The sequence below is a fragment of the Lasiodiplodia theobromae genome (genome assembly GCF_012971845.1).
Source record: "Lasiodiplodia theobromae strain AM2As chromosome Unknown scaffold_5, whole genome shotgun sequence".
Classification (NCBI taxonomy): domain Eukaryota; kingdom Fungi; phylum Ascomycota; class Dothideomycetes; order Botryosphaeriales; family Botryosphaeriaceae; genus Lasiodiplodia; species Lasiodiplodia theobromae.
Window position 1 is genome coordinate 726,447 of NW_023336541.1, and position 12,900 is coordinate 739,346.

At 55.9% G+C, this 12,900-nt stretch overlaps 5 protein-coding genes across 5 annotated transcripts; 2 read left to right on the forward strand and 3 right to left on the reverse strand.

The window, feature by feature from the left end:
- Nucleotides 1-152: 152 nt before the first annotated feature.
- LTHEOB_2070 (Nuclear protein) lies at nt 153-3,023 on the reverse strand (the record flags this gene model as incomplete). Its single annotated transcript, XM_035510842.1, has 3 exons — nt 153-458; nt 621-2,896; nt 2,963-3,023. The coding sequence occupies 3 exons, from the start codon at nt 3,021-3,023 to the stop codon at nt 153-155; spliced, it is 2,643 nt and encodes an 880-aa protein (XP_035365010.1).
- Nucleotides 3,024-3,264: 241 nt separating this feature from the next.
- On the forward strand, nt 3,265-3,835 carry LTHEOB_2071 (Cupin 1; the record flags this gene model as incomplete). Its single annotated transcript, XM_035510843.1, has 3 exons — nt 3,265-3,294; nt 3,361-3,439; nt 3,522-3,835. The coding sequence occupies 3 exons, from the start codon at nt 3,265-3,267 to the stop codon at nt 3,833-3,835; spliced, it is 423 nt and encodes a 140-aa protein (XP_035365011.1).
- Nucleotides 3,836-6,125: 2,290 nt separating this feature from the next.
- On the reverse strand, nt 6,126-7,278 carry LTHEOB_2072 (uncharacterized protein; the record flags this gene model as incomplete). Its single annotated transcript, XM_035510844.1, has 3 exons — nt 6,126-6,402; nt 6,470-6,902; nt 7,005-7,278. The coding sequence occupies 3 exons, from the start codon at nt 7,276-7,278 to the stop codon at nt 6,126-6,128; spliced, it is 984 nt and encodes a 327-aa protein (XP_035365012.1).
- Nucleotides 7,279-9,910: 2,632 nt separating this feature from the next.
- Nucleotides 9,911-11,009, forward strand: LTHEOB_2073 (Alternative oxidase; the record flags this gene model as incomplete). Its single annotated transcript, XM_035510845.1, has 2 exons — nt 9,911-10,170; nt 10,223-11,009. 2 exons carry the CDS (start codon nt 9,911-9,913, stop codon nt 11,007-11,009), a joined length of 1,047 nt encoding a protein of 348 aa, XP_035365013.1.
- Nucleotides 11,010-11,939: 930 nt separating this feature from the next.
- On the reverse strand, nt 11,940-12,744 carry LTHEOB_2074 (BTB/POZ domain containing protein; the record flags this gene model as incomplete). Its single annotated transcript, XM_035510846.1, has 3 exons — nt 11,940-12,491; nt 12,545-12,605; nt 12,662-12,744. 3 exons carry the CDS (start codon nt 12,742-12,744, stop codon nt 11,940-11,942), a joined length of 696 nt encoding a protein of 231 aa, XP_035365014.1.
- Between the last annotated feature and the right edge of the window lie 156 nt (nt 12,745-12,900).

Sequence of the window (12,900 nt, forward strand, 5' to 3'; positions counted from 1 at the left end):
CAATGGGCGAAAACACTCGGGGCGTCGGAGCGCGAGGCGGCAAAATGCGGCAATTCGCGCGCTTGGCACGTGTGTGATATCAGCACCCGAATGAGTGGTTAATCGCGCAGAGCATCCAGTATTATTCCACCTCCTTTTCCTACATACTACTACTACTCGGCCTCGATGCGCTGCGTCGCCAGCACCGTGAGCCCGTCCGCCGCCACGCGCGCGCCCCACCGCACCGTCTCCCTCTCCGACTTGCTGCCCGCTGCCTCCGCCTTGCTGACTACTTTCTTGAAGAAGTACTGCAGCCCGCGTGCCATTTGAGGTGCCTCTTTTGCGTTCATCACCACGTCCAGCAGAGCTTCCTCGTTACGTTGGTCTGCTGTCTTCTTCTGAGACCGCAGGATCACGGTTGACAGCAACACTTCGACGAAAGCTGCCGTCTTTTCTTGCAAATAGCCCCAGTTAAGCGTCTGTGGTGATCTGTCAGCGGAGTTTCCCACCAGAAATAACCGGATTGCCGTGCATCTGTTGAGTGGAGTGCTTTATCCGAGACTGTCGGGAATTGACGGGACGAGGGCGCAAGCTCGGCTTTCACTTCACGATAATGCTTGGTGAGAAAATGATCAACGTACCTTCAAAGCAGAAATGGACAGGCCGCCCTCCGAAACCAACGTGCCAAACATCTTGGCCAGGTTGACAATCGCACGGGTCGTCAGGGCCTCTTCTCCGTCCTCTTCATCAAAGTCCGCATCATCCATCTCGTCCTTCTCCCCCATGCGCCTGAAGAGGTCCCAGAGACTGAACTGGAACGCCTTCTTGAGCGGCTTTTCGGAGCACAGGCGCCTAGCGATCAGCGTATAGTAGGGATTGTAGCTTTGCTCTGCGCCTGCGCAACGGATGAGCACCCGCGGGATCTCGAGTTCCTGGGCTTTCTTCAACCGAAGCTTCATCAGACGCATATGTGCGTCTTTGAAGTCTGAGGCGGACATTATGCTGATGAAAATTGAACGCCTAATGTCCGTGTTCATGCGGTGCTCTTTTGCTAGCTGGAACAAGTCCGTGGTACCGCTCACGATGATTTCTTCGGCTGGTGCTTCCTTGGCCTTCTTCGCCTTCGAGGGCTTCTCTTCCGCGGCGACCGTTTCGTCTGCCATGTTGTTCCTCCAGCTTGCACCGACGAGCCACCATTTTCCCTTCTTCTCCGTGTCCCGCAGGTCGCTGAGACCGATGCGCAGCGGCTCGCTCGCCTTGATCGACCTCGAGTTCAGAGAGCCAAGCGTCTTCTTCATGCGAGTCGTATGCTCGGATGTGATTGCCGATGCGGCTACGCCGGTCTTCATGCGGTTGTTCTTGAGGTTGTTGATCGTCTCGATCATGAATTTGGTGCGAACCGAAAGGTTAGCCTCGCCGGCCTTTGCAACCGATTTCTGAAGGAGGAGGACGATGTCCTTCAGAGCCGTAGGATCATCCTGCCGGAGTTGAGGACCAGACATTCGGACGATCCGTAGGAGTAGTTCCGTGTTGACCTCTTTAAGGTCCTCGAGGAAGATCCGAATGTAGTCGAAAACGAGGTTGCAACCGACGACCTGAAAGTTGTACATTTCTGCCAACAACGAAATCAGGTTAGTGGTCTCTTTTCCGCTCGACTCTTCGCTGTAGCTGCCGTAGTACTTGTCGAATTCTGCAGCGAAACGTTCGACAATCTGCGCTCCAAAATCCATGCCGATGACTTTGTAGACTGCCGCAATGAAACCAGCGTGAAGAATGAGGAAGGTGTCTTGGAGACTTGTACGATCGGATACAAGTCCGAGGAGGAGATCTATGAGCGTCGTTGTGACGTATTGACGCGGGTTGGTTTGGTAGAGCTTCTCAATATCCTTGAGAATCGAAAGGAGGTTCGCTTCGGATAGACGATTGAGAAGACCTTGCGTCTGCCTCTTCAGTCTCGTCATAGCCTCCGCGTCGGAGGATGGTGGGCCTCGTAAAGAAGGCGGGATGTACTTCCCAGCTGGGGCCACCTCTGCTGGTACAGGAGGCTTGTATGGATTTTCTCGAACCTTTGGTTGCTCCACTTCCTCGTCTTCGTCGACGTCATCCTCGGATCCCTCTTCGTCCTCGTCTTCTGAAAACCCAGCAAAATCATCCTCTGCACCATCTACTTCTTCGTCGTCCGAGCTCGCACCCTCTTCCAGATTCCCTTCTTCATCTGAGCCCAGGAATTCGTCATCTTCCTCTCCCTCTTCGTCGTCCTCCTCGCTCTCTTCGCTGTCGTCCTCTCCTTCACTATCGTCGCTAAAGCTCTCCTCCGCCGTGAGACCTCCTGCAGCTTTCCGCCGCTTGCTGTCCAACCATGCCTGGTCCTCCGACGATCGCTTCCGCTTTCCCGTTACGGCAAACTCGAGCTCGTCGTCCAGGCCGTCCAAGAGGTCTGCCAGGCCGTCGTCGTCGAAATCCTTGGGCAGCTTCTTCTTGCCCTTCAGGCCGAGCTTCTTCTCCAGCGCCGCAATTTCGGCGTCGTCCTCCTCGAGCTTTGCCTGAACCTTCTTCGGTATTGCCGGGGGCGGCGACGGCGACCGCTTCTTCTTCTCCTTCTTCGACTCTTTGGCCTTCTCCTTGCCAGCGCTCTTCTTCGCCGCTGGCTCTGCGGGCGCGTCGGCGCGCTTGAGCGCGGACTTTAGCGGCTTCTCATCCGCCTTGCTCTTCACAGGCTTTGCAGGCGGAGGGGAAAACGCATCTTCGTCGTCGTCGTCGTCGTCGTCGCTCTCGAATTCGTCTTGCGGAGCAGAACGCTGGAATTTCCGGGGCTGATGGCGCTGCGACTTCTTCTGTTCGCGCTCCGCCTTGCGACGGTCCTTGCGACCTAGAACCCGACCGCGGGAACGACCATTGCTTTGCGAAGCTCCGGAAGCTGCGAAAAAAAAAAAAGTTCAGTTAAGAAAGCACGACATGGGAACAGCACAGAAAGTGAAAATACCTCCAAGCTGGTCGAGGAGCTCGCGCGGCAACTTTGGGCCTCCATGACTGCGTTGGCGCATAGTTGCGACCAAGAAAACGGTTCCTCGTTCGCAAAGGCAGAAAAATCTAGAGACGAAGAAAGGCGTTGGACCCCGGAATGATTTACGGGCGGTAAGGCGTTAGTCGGCGGCGGCTGCTGCAGGGCGGTGAGGAATGACTCGCGTGTCGACAAACCCCCGGGCGGCGCACGCTCCCGCCGCACTCGTCCCGCGACGTCAGTCCGAAAGAACCACCAGATGCCCGCGACTCCTCTCGACAAACATGGCTGACAAGCACATCAGCAATGAGGAGGTGCGCTACAATCCCTCGCTCCCCGCCCACTCCATATCCGTCGCAGCAAAGCTAATTCCTGTACAGTTCTTCGCGCGGCTCAAAGAGCTGTTCGATGCGCGGCGCACCCGAGATCATGGCACCGTCTACTTGACGCAAAAGCGCCGTACGTCCTCCTCGTCTCCTCCGCCTCGACCTCGTCGGCGGCCGTCGGGAACTCCCAGTCTAACGCACAGCGAAAAACACAGTAACCTTCGACCTCAACTCGCGCGAGGCGACGCCCACCAAGGTCGCCGACGACCCGCTGTGGGACACGCACCCGCCCAACCCGCTCCCCATCATCGTGCGCGCCACCAACGGCAAGTCCAAGGACAAGCGCGACCGCAAGGTCAAGCTGTCGACCATCGTGCAGCCCGACCAGCTGGACAGCTTCTACGCCCGCTACGCCGACGTGTGCAAGAGCGGCATGTCGGCCCTGAAGCCGAGGGATCGCAGCAAGAGGAAGAAGGACAAGAGGAAGAAGAAGGCCGCTGGTGGTGGTGAGGGCGAGAAGAAGGCGTGAGACGGCTTGGGCTGCTCGGCACGAAAACTTTGGTTCGCGGGAAATTATGATGGAAAAAAAAGTCGATGCGGAACGAGAAATGAGCTTGCCTACTCGTTTACACGAATTTTGACCATGTCGTTATGTGACCTATCATGTGAGGAGCACTGGACTGCATGAGATTTTCTCTCCTGTCCTACTACACTCTTCATACGCAGTAAATATTTAAGCGCGGGTATGAAAGTGAATGGTCGAATTAAATGTCTGCATGCATTTGTACGATTGCGCAACTGACAACGTCGTACAAAAAATCGTACGAATATACCCGAAAGCATGATTTGATTACACACAAATAAGATGCAGTATCTCTAGCGAGCCGTCGAAATCTTCCACCTGCTATGAGAAGAATCCAACGGATTCAGTTACTAGCGAGCTGACTAACATGAGCTATCGCAACATACCCCAGCCGAAGATAGTCGTAGCTAGGCCAATCAACATCATGTTAATCCCCAATTCCACAGAATTCGCTGGATAGTAAGGTCTGAGAAGTTCAGTCACCAACATATCCATGAACCTGAACATTAAAAGTATTATCAATCGCCCGAATTTTGTGTCGAGGATCAGTGTACCCTTGTCGTCCTCAAATTGGCATGGGATAACAAAGAGGAAGAACGCGCAGCCCAGGGCAACGGAGGGACCGATCAAAGAATCGAAAGAAGGCGACTGACGATTCTGTGGATTCATGGCTTCGAGATCTGACTATAAGTAAATAATCTTTTCGTTTCATCTGGCTTGACTTACCGTCAGAGGAGTAGTCGTCAGAGGAGTAGTCGTCAGAGGAGCAGTCGTCAGAGGAGCAGCTCGGTGGCTCTGGGCTAGATGAGGCGGCTGTTTCGTGGTAGGGATTTGAATAATCTGACATTGCCGATGATAGCAAGGAAGAGTCGATGAGGATCTAGCGTACCTTTTATAAAGAAGGCCCACCGGTTCCTGGATGCACTTTTGGCTGTTGCTTCGGAACATGATGCAATAAAGAGACCCTGAGTACCGCAACAGAAGGCAAGTGAATTTAGCCTTCTCGACCGTGGTTCATTCCTAGGGATATCGTCGCCTCTACGCAGGTAATTAGGTCCCATGACCTGATGAATGTATCTGAACGGAAAAAAAAACGGGGGAAGTAAACAGTTTCAGTTCATGTCGTAGAGAAAATACCTACCTACTATTCGCACGAACCAATCCAATTTATAAAGTGTACAAGTCAAAATTTTGTGTTTAAAATATTTTCTTTCGCTTTGATTAATATTGAGAAGCTTAAACTACCCAATTGACGTGTGAGCTTAGATTTTATTCTCGTTGAAGTTTTCAGCACTTTTAACTGTGTATATTGAGGAGGATTATATTTGGTTTGTGTGAGTGATAGGTATTATACAATATGAACCCACTGGGTTTTACACAGTTGACAATCGCACTGCTGGGATCTGCTTCAACTGCCTGCATAAGAAACCCATGACTTCCTTCGGGATTGAAAGGACCAATCAATCTGAAACTCGCGGTGAATGCAGATGTAGGGTAATGCCTGCGAAATATTGGTCGACAGGGCAGACGTGCCAGTCAATGATTCACGGCGCACGAAGATGTGATCGACAGCGCAGGATCGAACTTGGCAGAGAGATGTGGTTGCTTGCAGATGTGATAGGTCGATGCAGGCTTTCGTATGATTGGCCGTCACAACGATGCAGCATGCACCTGTCCATCTGACGTCTGCTCGTCGTCCACGCCAGCGGTTCAGGTCGAAACTTGGAAGTCAAGGAGTCCATACCCAACGTGTTTGACCGCAATGATCGTCCGCTGTAATCGCTCGTCAGCGCGGAGCCCATGTCAAGTGGATTTGGATTCCAATCCGTTCGAGGAACGGGGCCAATCAGGGCCCCGGATGGCACATCCCGGAATAGCAGCAAACTAGAAGCGAGCGGCCTCATTGAGTTTGGCATTCGCTGAGTCAGCTTGCCCAGCCTATACAAACTATCCAAGAGCATGGGTATGCGGATGAACCGAGAAATAATCAATCCGGTTGCGCCAGTTCCCCCGCCGAAAGCAAGAAAGTGATCTAGCACCGCCGCCGTAGGAAAAATTGAAACCAAATGTTTTTGCATGGAAATGAAGCAGAAATTTTCTCGCCAGCGCCTTTCTTTTGATGAAGAAAAGTAAACCCCCCTCTCGTGATGGAAACCCAAAATAGTCCAGAAATCATGGTCGTGAAGAAGGAAGAACCCTACACGGAGTCGTACAGAGAAATTTACATGGCGGCAAATCAGCCCTGGGAAGGAGGCTGCGGCGACTGCTGCTGCTGCTGCGGCATGCCTGGTCTCTGGGGACTGCCCTGACCAGGGGCGCCGCCGGGCTTCAGCAGCTGGCCCTTCCAGCCGGGGAAGAGGCCCTGGAGCTTCGTATACATCTCGTTCAGCGGCTGTGGCGCGGGCGGCACGGTCATTATGGCGGGGCCGGGGGGCACGGGCTTGCTCGGGTTGGCGTTGCGGTCGGCAAAGGTCGCAAGGTACGACAAATTGGCCTGCAAGCGGCGCATGCAGCTGGAGGAAAAGAAAATCTCAGTCAGCAGGGGCACGGGGCGCCAAGAATCGCACATGTATCACGTACTCGATGTACTCCTTGGACGCCACTTGCTTAGGCGCGTCGCCGTCTTTGTTGGCGTCGGGCTGGCTGCCCATGACGCCGCCCTTTCCCTGTTCCTGCAGGCGCAGGATCTCCTGGAGCAGCTCGCGGTTGATGTCGAGCAGCAGGGTGATCTGCTCGCGCTCGCGCTGCAGCTGGCCCGGCGAGGCGGGGGCGCCGATGGCGGGCTTCGCGGGCGGGCCCTGGGGCTGCGGCTTGGGCGCAGCGGAATGCGACGGCAGGCTCACCGGGGCGGCCATGGGCTGGGATGAGTCCGGCAGCGACTGCGAGGGGAACTGCTGCTGCTTGGTGGGAGTGGCCGCATACGGCGAGACGTGGCGGGAGGGCGAGTTGAAGGACTGGAAGGGAGCTTGGATGGGGGTGGAGAAGGACGCGGTGGTGAAGGGACTCTGCGGGACTGCGGGCCAGACGTCAATCTCTGAGCTTGTTGGGTTTGGGGCGTGTGAGACAGGCAGCGCGACGGATTAGGCGAAGGCAGAAGGGGGGTGCGTCCACTCACCTCGCGGCGACTGCTGCTGCATCGCGCCTGGCTGCATCATGACCCCACCGGCGCTGGCTTGGGCGCTACCCATGCCCATGCTCGAGGCCAGCGGGAAGCCACCGCCGCCCGCTGCAGCGGCGCCATTGCTGAAGGCCGGGTGGTGAGGCGGCTGGATGCCCTGTGCAAACTGCGGGGGCGGCGGGCCGTGGGCGGGCTGGGCGTGGGCGGGCGAGGTGCCGAACTGCTGGTGAGCACTGGTCTGATTAAAGAAGGACGGGTTATAGGAGTCCATCTGATTCATGGCTGCGTTCGGGGTGGTCGTCGCCTGGGTATGGTTGAGATGCGATCTTCAGCGCCCGGTGGCGCGGGCCCGAATTAGCGCTGCTGCGGCTGCCCTGGCACTCTCAGCCCAAAGCTCGCCCGCGCAGCCTGGCACCCAGCAGCATCACCTCGGCCGCCAGCACCGCGCAGCGACGTGCAAGAGAGCAGCAACAGCAGCAGCAGCAACCGCGCAGGGCCGCGCGCCGCCGGGGCCGCGATTGGATGACGCATGGCCGTGGCCCACCTCCCTGGCTCTTTTGCTGCTGGGCCTTGGTCCGTCCTCCGGATCTTAGTGTCACAACGACGGATAGAGCGCATGCCGCCACGGCACGGCGGGTAACGGCTGGAAGAGCCTTGCGTGCCAGCGGCCGGGGCCAGACGAGAGCCAATCCGCGCCGCGTGGGAGCCATCCACGGCGCTGGACAGGCTGGCTAACGCAGGGCGCGCATCAATGTGGTAATCCCCGAGAGCAAATCCATGCTGATCGAAGCCATCACGCGCTATCCCGCAGACGACTGGAGATGAGGCTAATAAGAGAGCGTCTGCCGCCCCCGTCGACGCCGCTGACACGCTGGCCTTCCACCGTGGCAAGGCCAGTTTTTCGCTCAGGTCAGTGGAGGTTGCCCTGCTGGCACCCATCTCCAGAGACCAGGCCCCCCAACTAACGGTCCGACGCGAAGTGGACCCTCCATCGCCCTCATGTGACATGATGCTAGCATCCTTCTCCAGACGCTCCATGCCTCTGGGCTGGGCCGGTGCCACGCCGCCGAAGCCACCGGCCCGGCCTCACTCTCTTATCTGCAGCCCGGCCCAGCGGCTGGGTGGCCTGGCACCGTGGTCCCAGAGCTGCTCAGCTCAAGGTTTGGAGCGTACGTACGAAGGCCCAGCAACATCACCGTACCATGACTCGCCGCGCCTCTCCATCCGGACATGGCCACGGAAACGGAAGTCGGGCACGGCCTGGGATATTGTCGTTCATGCGGCTAGTGGCTGGTCAACCGCTCGTATACAGAGCGCATGTGTGGAGATGAGCGATGGCTGATAGCAAGCAGACTGTAGCGAAGTCGCGCCAAGACTGTGTTCCTGGCCGGGGTGGGAGAGTGGGGGCATCCGCCTCTACTTACGTTGCACGGTTGTGCTGCGGCCGGCTGACCTGTCGTAACGAGCCTGCCCTCCGGCTTTAAACTTCGATTCTGCTCGTCCTGCACATCAATCGGAAAGTTTATCGCCCTTTGCTAAGCTTTCTTCTGTGGAGGTAGCCCGCCGTCGTCGAAACCGGGGTTCCACCATGCCCAAAGCGGTATTCTCTGTACGACGGACTGTTCTATTTCTGGTATCAGTCAGCCAGGGACCTCGAATATCGTCGTACGGATGCCACCCAGTGAAGGACGCTTAACAAAACGTTGAAAGGCTGAGCCCAGAAGCAACCTTGGGCCAGTGACGCTTAACTCAGGCACGATGTGGATACGAGATTCTGAGTTAAGCCAAGGCCAGCGCAAAGAATGGCATCTGGCCAAGTCGGGAGTCCCCGCCTCCTATACGGACCCAGATAACGGCCAAGTATCTGTGGGAGTTTCTGGGGATCGCTCGGATCTCGAGGAAGTAAAGGTTGGTCCACGTGCGGGTGCATGGATGCACAAACTTACACAGAGCTGGCTGGCTTAGCAAGACCAACGTGTGCAGAATGTAACATTGGTTGCCTAGTTCGAAAGCACAACCAAAGTTTGACCTGTAGAAGCGAAGCGAAAGGTATTATTCGAGGTGAGGAAAAAAGGGAGGGCAAAAATCCTTCGCAAGTCATCCCTCATTTTGATGGGAAAGAGCATCGATGCAGTACAGTGGCAGTGCTATGGTAAAGCGAATCCCAGCTTGATGTACATGCACCGCAAGCTATCCCTATTCTGATGGGAGAGACATTGGCGAATGACGGTGGCAGTGTTGTGGTTAAGCAACTCTCCGTAAACTTATCCTCATTAGGGGCTATGATGCTGTGGAGGATGCGACCAACACCAGCACGGTGACGCAAACAGAGAAGAGCCGCAGCCACTGCATTTCGGCTGACGAAAAAAGGCGCGTCGCGAAGCAACGTGGGCGATTTTTGCGTGGCAGCTGACGCAGGAGAAACGGGGCGGCGAGCAAGTTTTCATTCAGCTATTGTCAGCGTGCCGGCTCGTTCTCGTCGGCGACCGCGACGCGTTCCGAGTCTTTCTCTTGCGCGCCCAGCCCGACCGTGGCTGACCCGCTGCCGACCAATCCGGCGCGCCAAGACCGCAGCCAGCCCTATGGCTCAGATCTCTGTTCGACCTGACGTCCACTTCGCGATGCGCGGATGACTGCTCGGGGGGCGGTGCATGGACTGCCGCCGCCTCGTCCTGCGGCAGCCAGTGCGCAGCTGTTCGCCGGCCACTCCTTTGACTTCCGTTTTAGGTTAGACTCGCATCCGGCTTGTCTTCGTGCTCACTGCGCTTTCATTCATCCCGTTTTAGAGGAGTCATCCATATAAGATTGCTGCCAGCGTGGTGCCTGGCGCATTTTTTGTTCATACTCCAGCAGTACACAGTCACAACAACAACTCCACTCTATTACACCAACAAACCTCACCCATGTACACCACCCGAACAGCCACTGCTTGCACCAGGACGAGTGGGCGGGCTGCCGCCCAGGCCCTCAAGGCTCTCAATGGCCTGCCACACCAGGCAATCGTTGTGAGCCTCAGGCCCGGCTTCATTTCTATCCAACACCAGCCATGGTCGGTCTCGAAGAGGAACTTCTCTTCAACCCCTGCCACCCAGATCAAGGAGTTCTTCCCCGTGAAGGAAACGGAAAACATCCGCAAGACACCTGCCTCGTGGGAACACCCAGTGTGAGCACATCACCACGGACTCGCCTTTCCGCTCGCGCTAATGCGTGGATAGCTACACGTACGAACAGATGAACGCCGTCAAGATTGCCCATCGCGAGGCCGAGACGTGGTCGGACTGGACTGCTCTGGCGATGACGAGAGTGCTCCGCTGGGGCTTGGATCTAGCATCCGGCTACCGCAAGGCCAAGCCTGGAGAGACGACGATGACGGAGCGCAAGTACATGATCCGCAACGTCTTCCTCGAGAGCGTGGCCGGCGTGCCCGGCATGGTGGCGGCCGTCATCCGCCACCTGCACTCGATGCGGCGCATGAAGCGCGACAACGGCTGGATCGAGACGCTCCTCGAGGAGTCGTACAACGAGCGCATGCACCTGCTCACCTTCCTCAAGATGGCCGAGCCCGGCTGGTTCATGCGCCTGATGGTGCTCGGCGCGCAGGGCGTCTTCTTCAACGCCATGTTCATCTCCTACCTCGTCTCGCCACGCATCTGCCACCGCTTCGTCGGCTACCTCGAGGAAGAGGCCGTCATGACGTACACGCGCGAGATCGAGGACCTCAACGCCGGAAAGCTGCCCATGTGGGAGAAGATGCAGGCCCCCGATATCGCCATCGACTACTGGAAGATGCCTGAGGACCGTCGGACTATGCGCGACCTGCTCCTGTATATCCGCGCTGATGAGTCGAAGCACCGCGAGGTCAACCATACCCTCGGCAACCTGGACCAGAAGCAGGACCCGAACCCCTACGCTAGCCAGTACAAGGACTTGACCAGGCCGCACCCGACCAAGGGCATTGAGTGGCAGCGCCCTACCGGTTGGGAGCGCAGCGAGGTTGTTTGATCGCATTTCGCAAAAATTTTGTTCCACGGCATTGTACTTGTATTATTACTCCACTCATATTTGGCATCGGATGGGATTTGGCGTTTTTTTGATTTTCTAGAAGTTTTATCGACAGCGCTGCGATGCTGCATTTCATGAGATACCTTAGACCTGCAGTTTGCAGCGAGAGAGCACATACTAGATTGATGCTCAGCATTTGAATGGCAGAAGTCTTCATCAATTTTTCTACTCATGTCCCGCTTATTGAGTGACCATTTCGCATCACCACAACACTCGATTACTTTTCGGCATGAATTAGAGCGCACATTTTCAATATCCCTAGCACATGACTGAGCCGGTCACGAAAATGGAATTCTGAAAAGCTGGCACAAATCCGGTCTGGGGCGGGTTGCGGTCCGGTGTTAGCCCAAACTCGGCTCGTTTCGGCACGGCGAACATCGGCAACAGTCGCGTGTCGGCAAGGCTGTGCGCGACGAGAACATCCCGGTCCAGGAACGCGGTCTGCCGCACTTGCCCGTGCTGACGCCGTTAGTTGCCGTGTTTACGAGGTCGTTCAGTTGTTATTTGTGTAGATGACGTGTGGTCAAAAATCCTTCTGGACGCGGACGCAGGATCCTGAGAAGAAGAACGTCACCTTGTTGCTAAATTAAGCGAGCTGGCATCGTATTCATGGTGACGTCGTCCCTTCTTTCCAATTGCTTCCTCCTCCGTTTGTTCACGCTTGTTGAGATCAGTTCCAGATGGTATGGGGATCATGGAGCAACGAGGTCACTTTGACTTAATATTTTCAATTGAAGAGGTTGGTTTACACTGGCGAACCGGGCGCTCGCTATGATCAGAGGCGAATTAGTCTCTCCTGTAACTGAGCCTCAGAGGGATAATCCATGAGCCCAAACAGTGCTGAGGAGCGTGGCAAAGGGGCCGGGTCGGCTAAAAAGATAAGCAAGGGTAATCGTTGAAGAAAACCATCGCTTGGGGACCGAGTCGGTGGCTGCGCATGCTCAACATCAGCTCGTAGAGGAAGTCCGGGCTCTCATAAAGGCCTTCCCTCATGCCATCCAGCAGCTTATCAAAGAGCGGATTGCCCAGTGCGTTCACCAGGATCGGGCGGAGCTCGCTGCCTTGGATGGTCGAGTCGTATACCATGTTGATTAGCTGGCGCAACTCTGTGGCAGACCAATCTTTCGGAGGACGCGCCTTTAGTGCCCACTCAAAGGCCTCCAGGACGGTACTACGCAGGCTTTTAACTTCGTACTTGTCGGCGATGATGAAGAGCTGGGCGGAGCGGTGGATGAAGGCGGCGAAGGATTGGTCGATCTGCATACGGTAGAAGGACGTGCTGTACATGTAATCAACCATATCTGCGATGGCATCTGGGTCGTCGTCGGGGAACTCGATCTTGTTGCTGAGGGTTTCCAGGTAGGGGTGGTGGAACATTCTTGAAAAGTACTTGGACCTGAGACTAAGAAGTTCCTTGTGAACCTCGATCAAAGGTCAATTGGGGGTTTCAGATTGAACTTTGCTTCTTCCATTACCTTGAACTCACGTCCGCCGCAATGGATGGTGAAGTCCCTGGTTTTAGGGCTTTCGCGCATTCTGTAAAGTGTCAACACCTAGCAACGCTGCCAACACCGTTATCGATTTGTACTTACTCATCAACCCTTTCTATTGTGTCCCAGCATGAAGTCAGCCATCCGCACCTGTCGAGGTCGCGCTTCCTCGTTTCGTCGTCCATTGCGGTAGGAAGGTGGAGAGGTCTGGTACTCAGGTGAAGAGTGAAGTTCAATGTCTTGAGGCTGCAGGAATATGTAGCCCACGGGAGAGCAATTGGTGTCATTATATCCCGACCATGGTTGCCAAAGAGCGCGCTTCCAGATACAAACAGATTGCT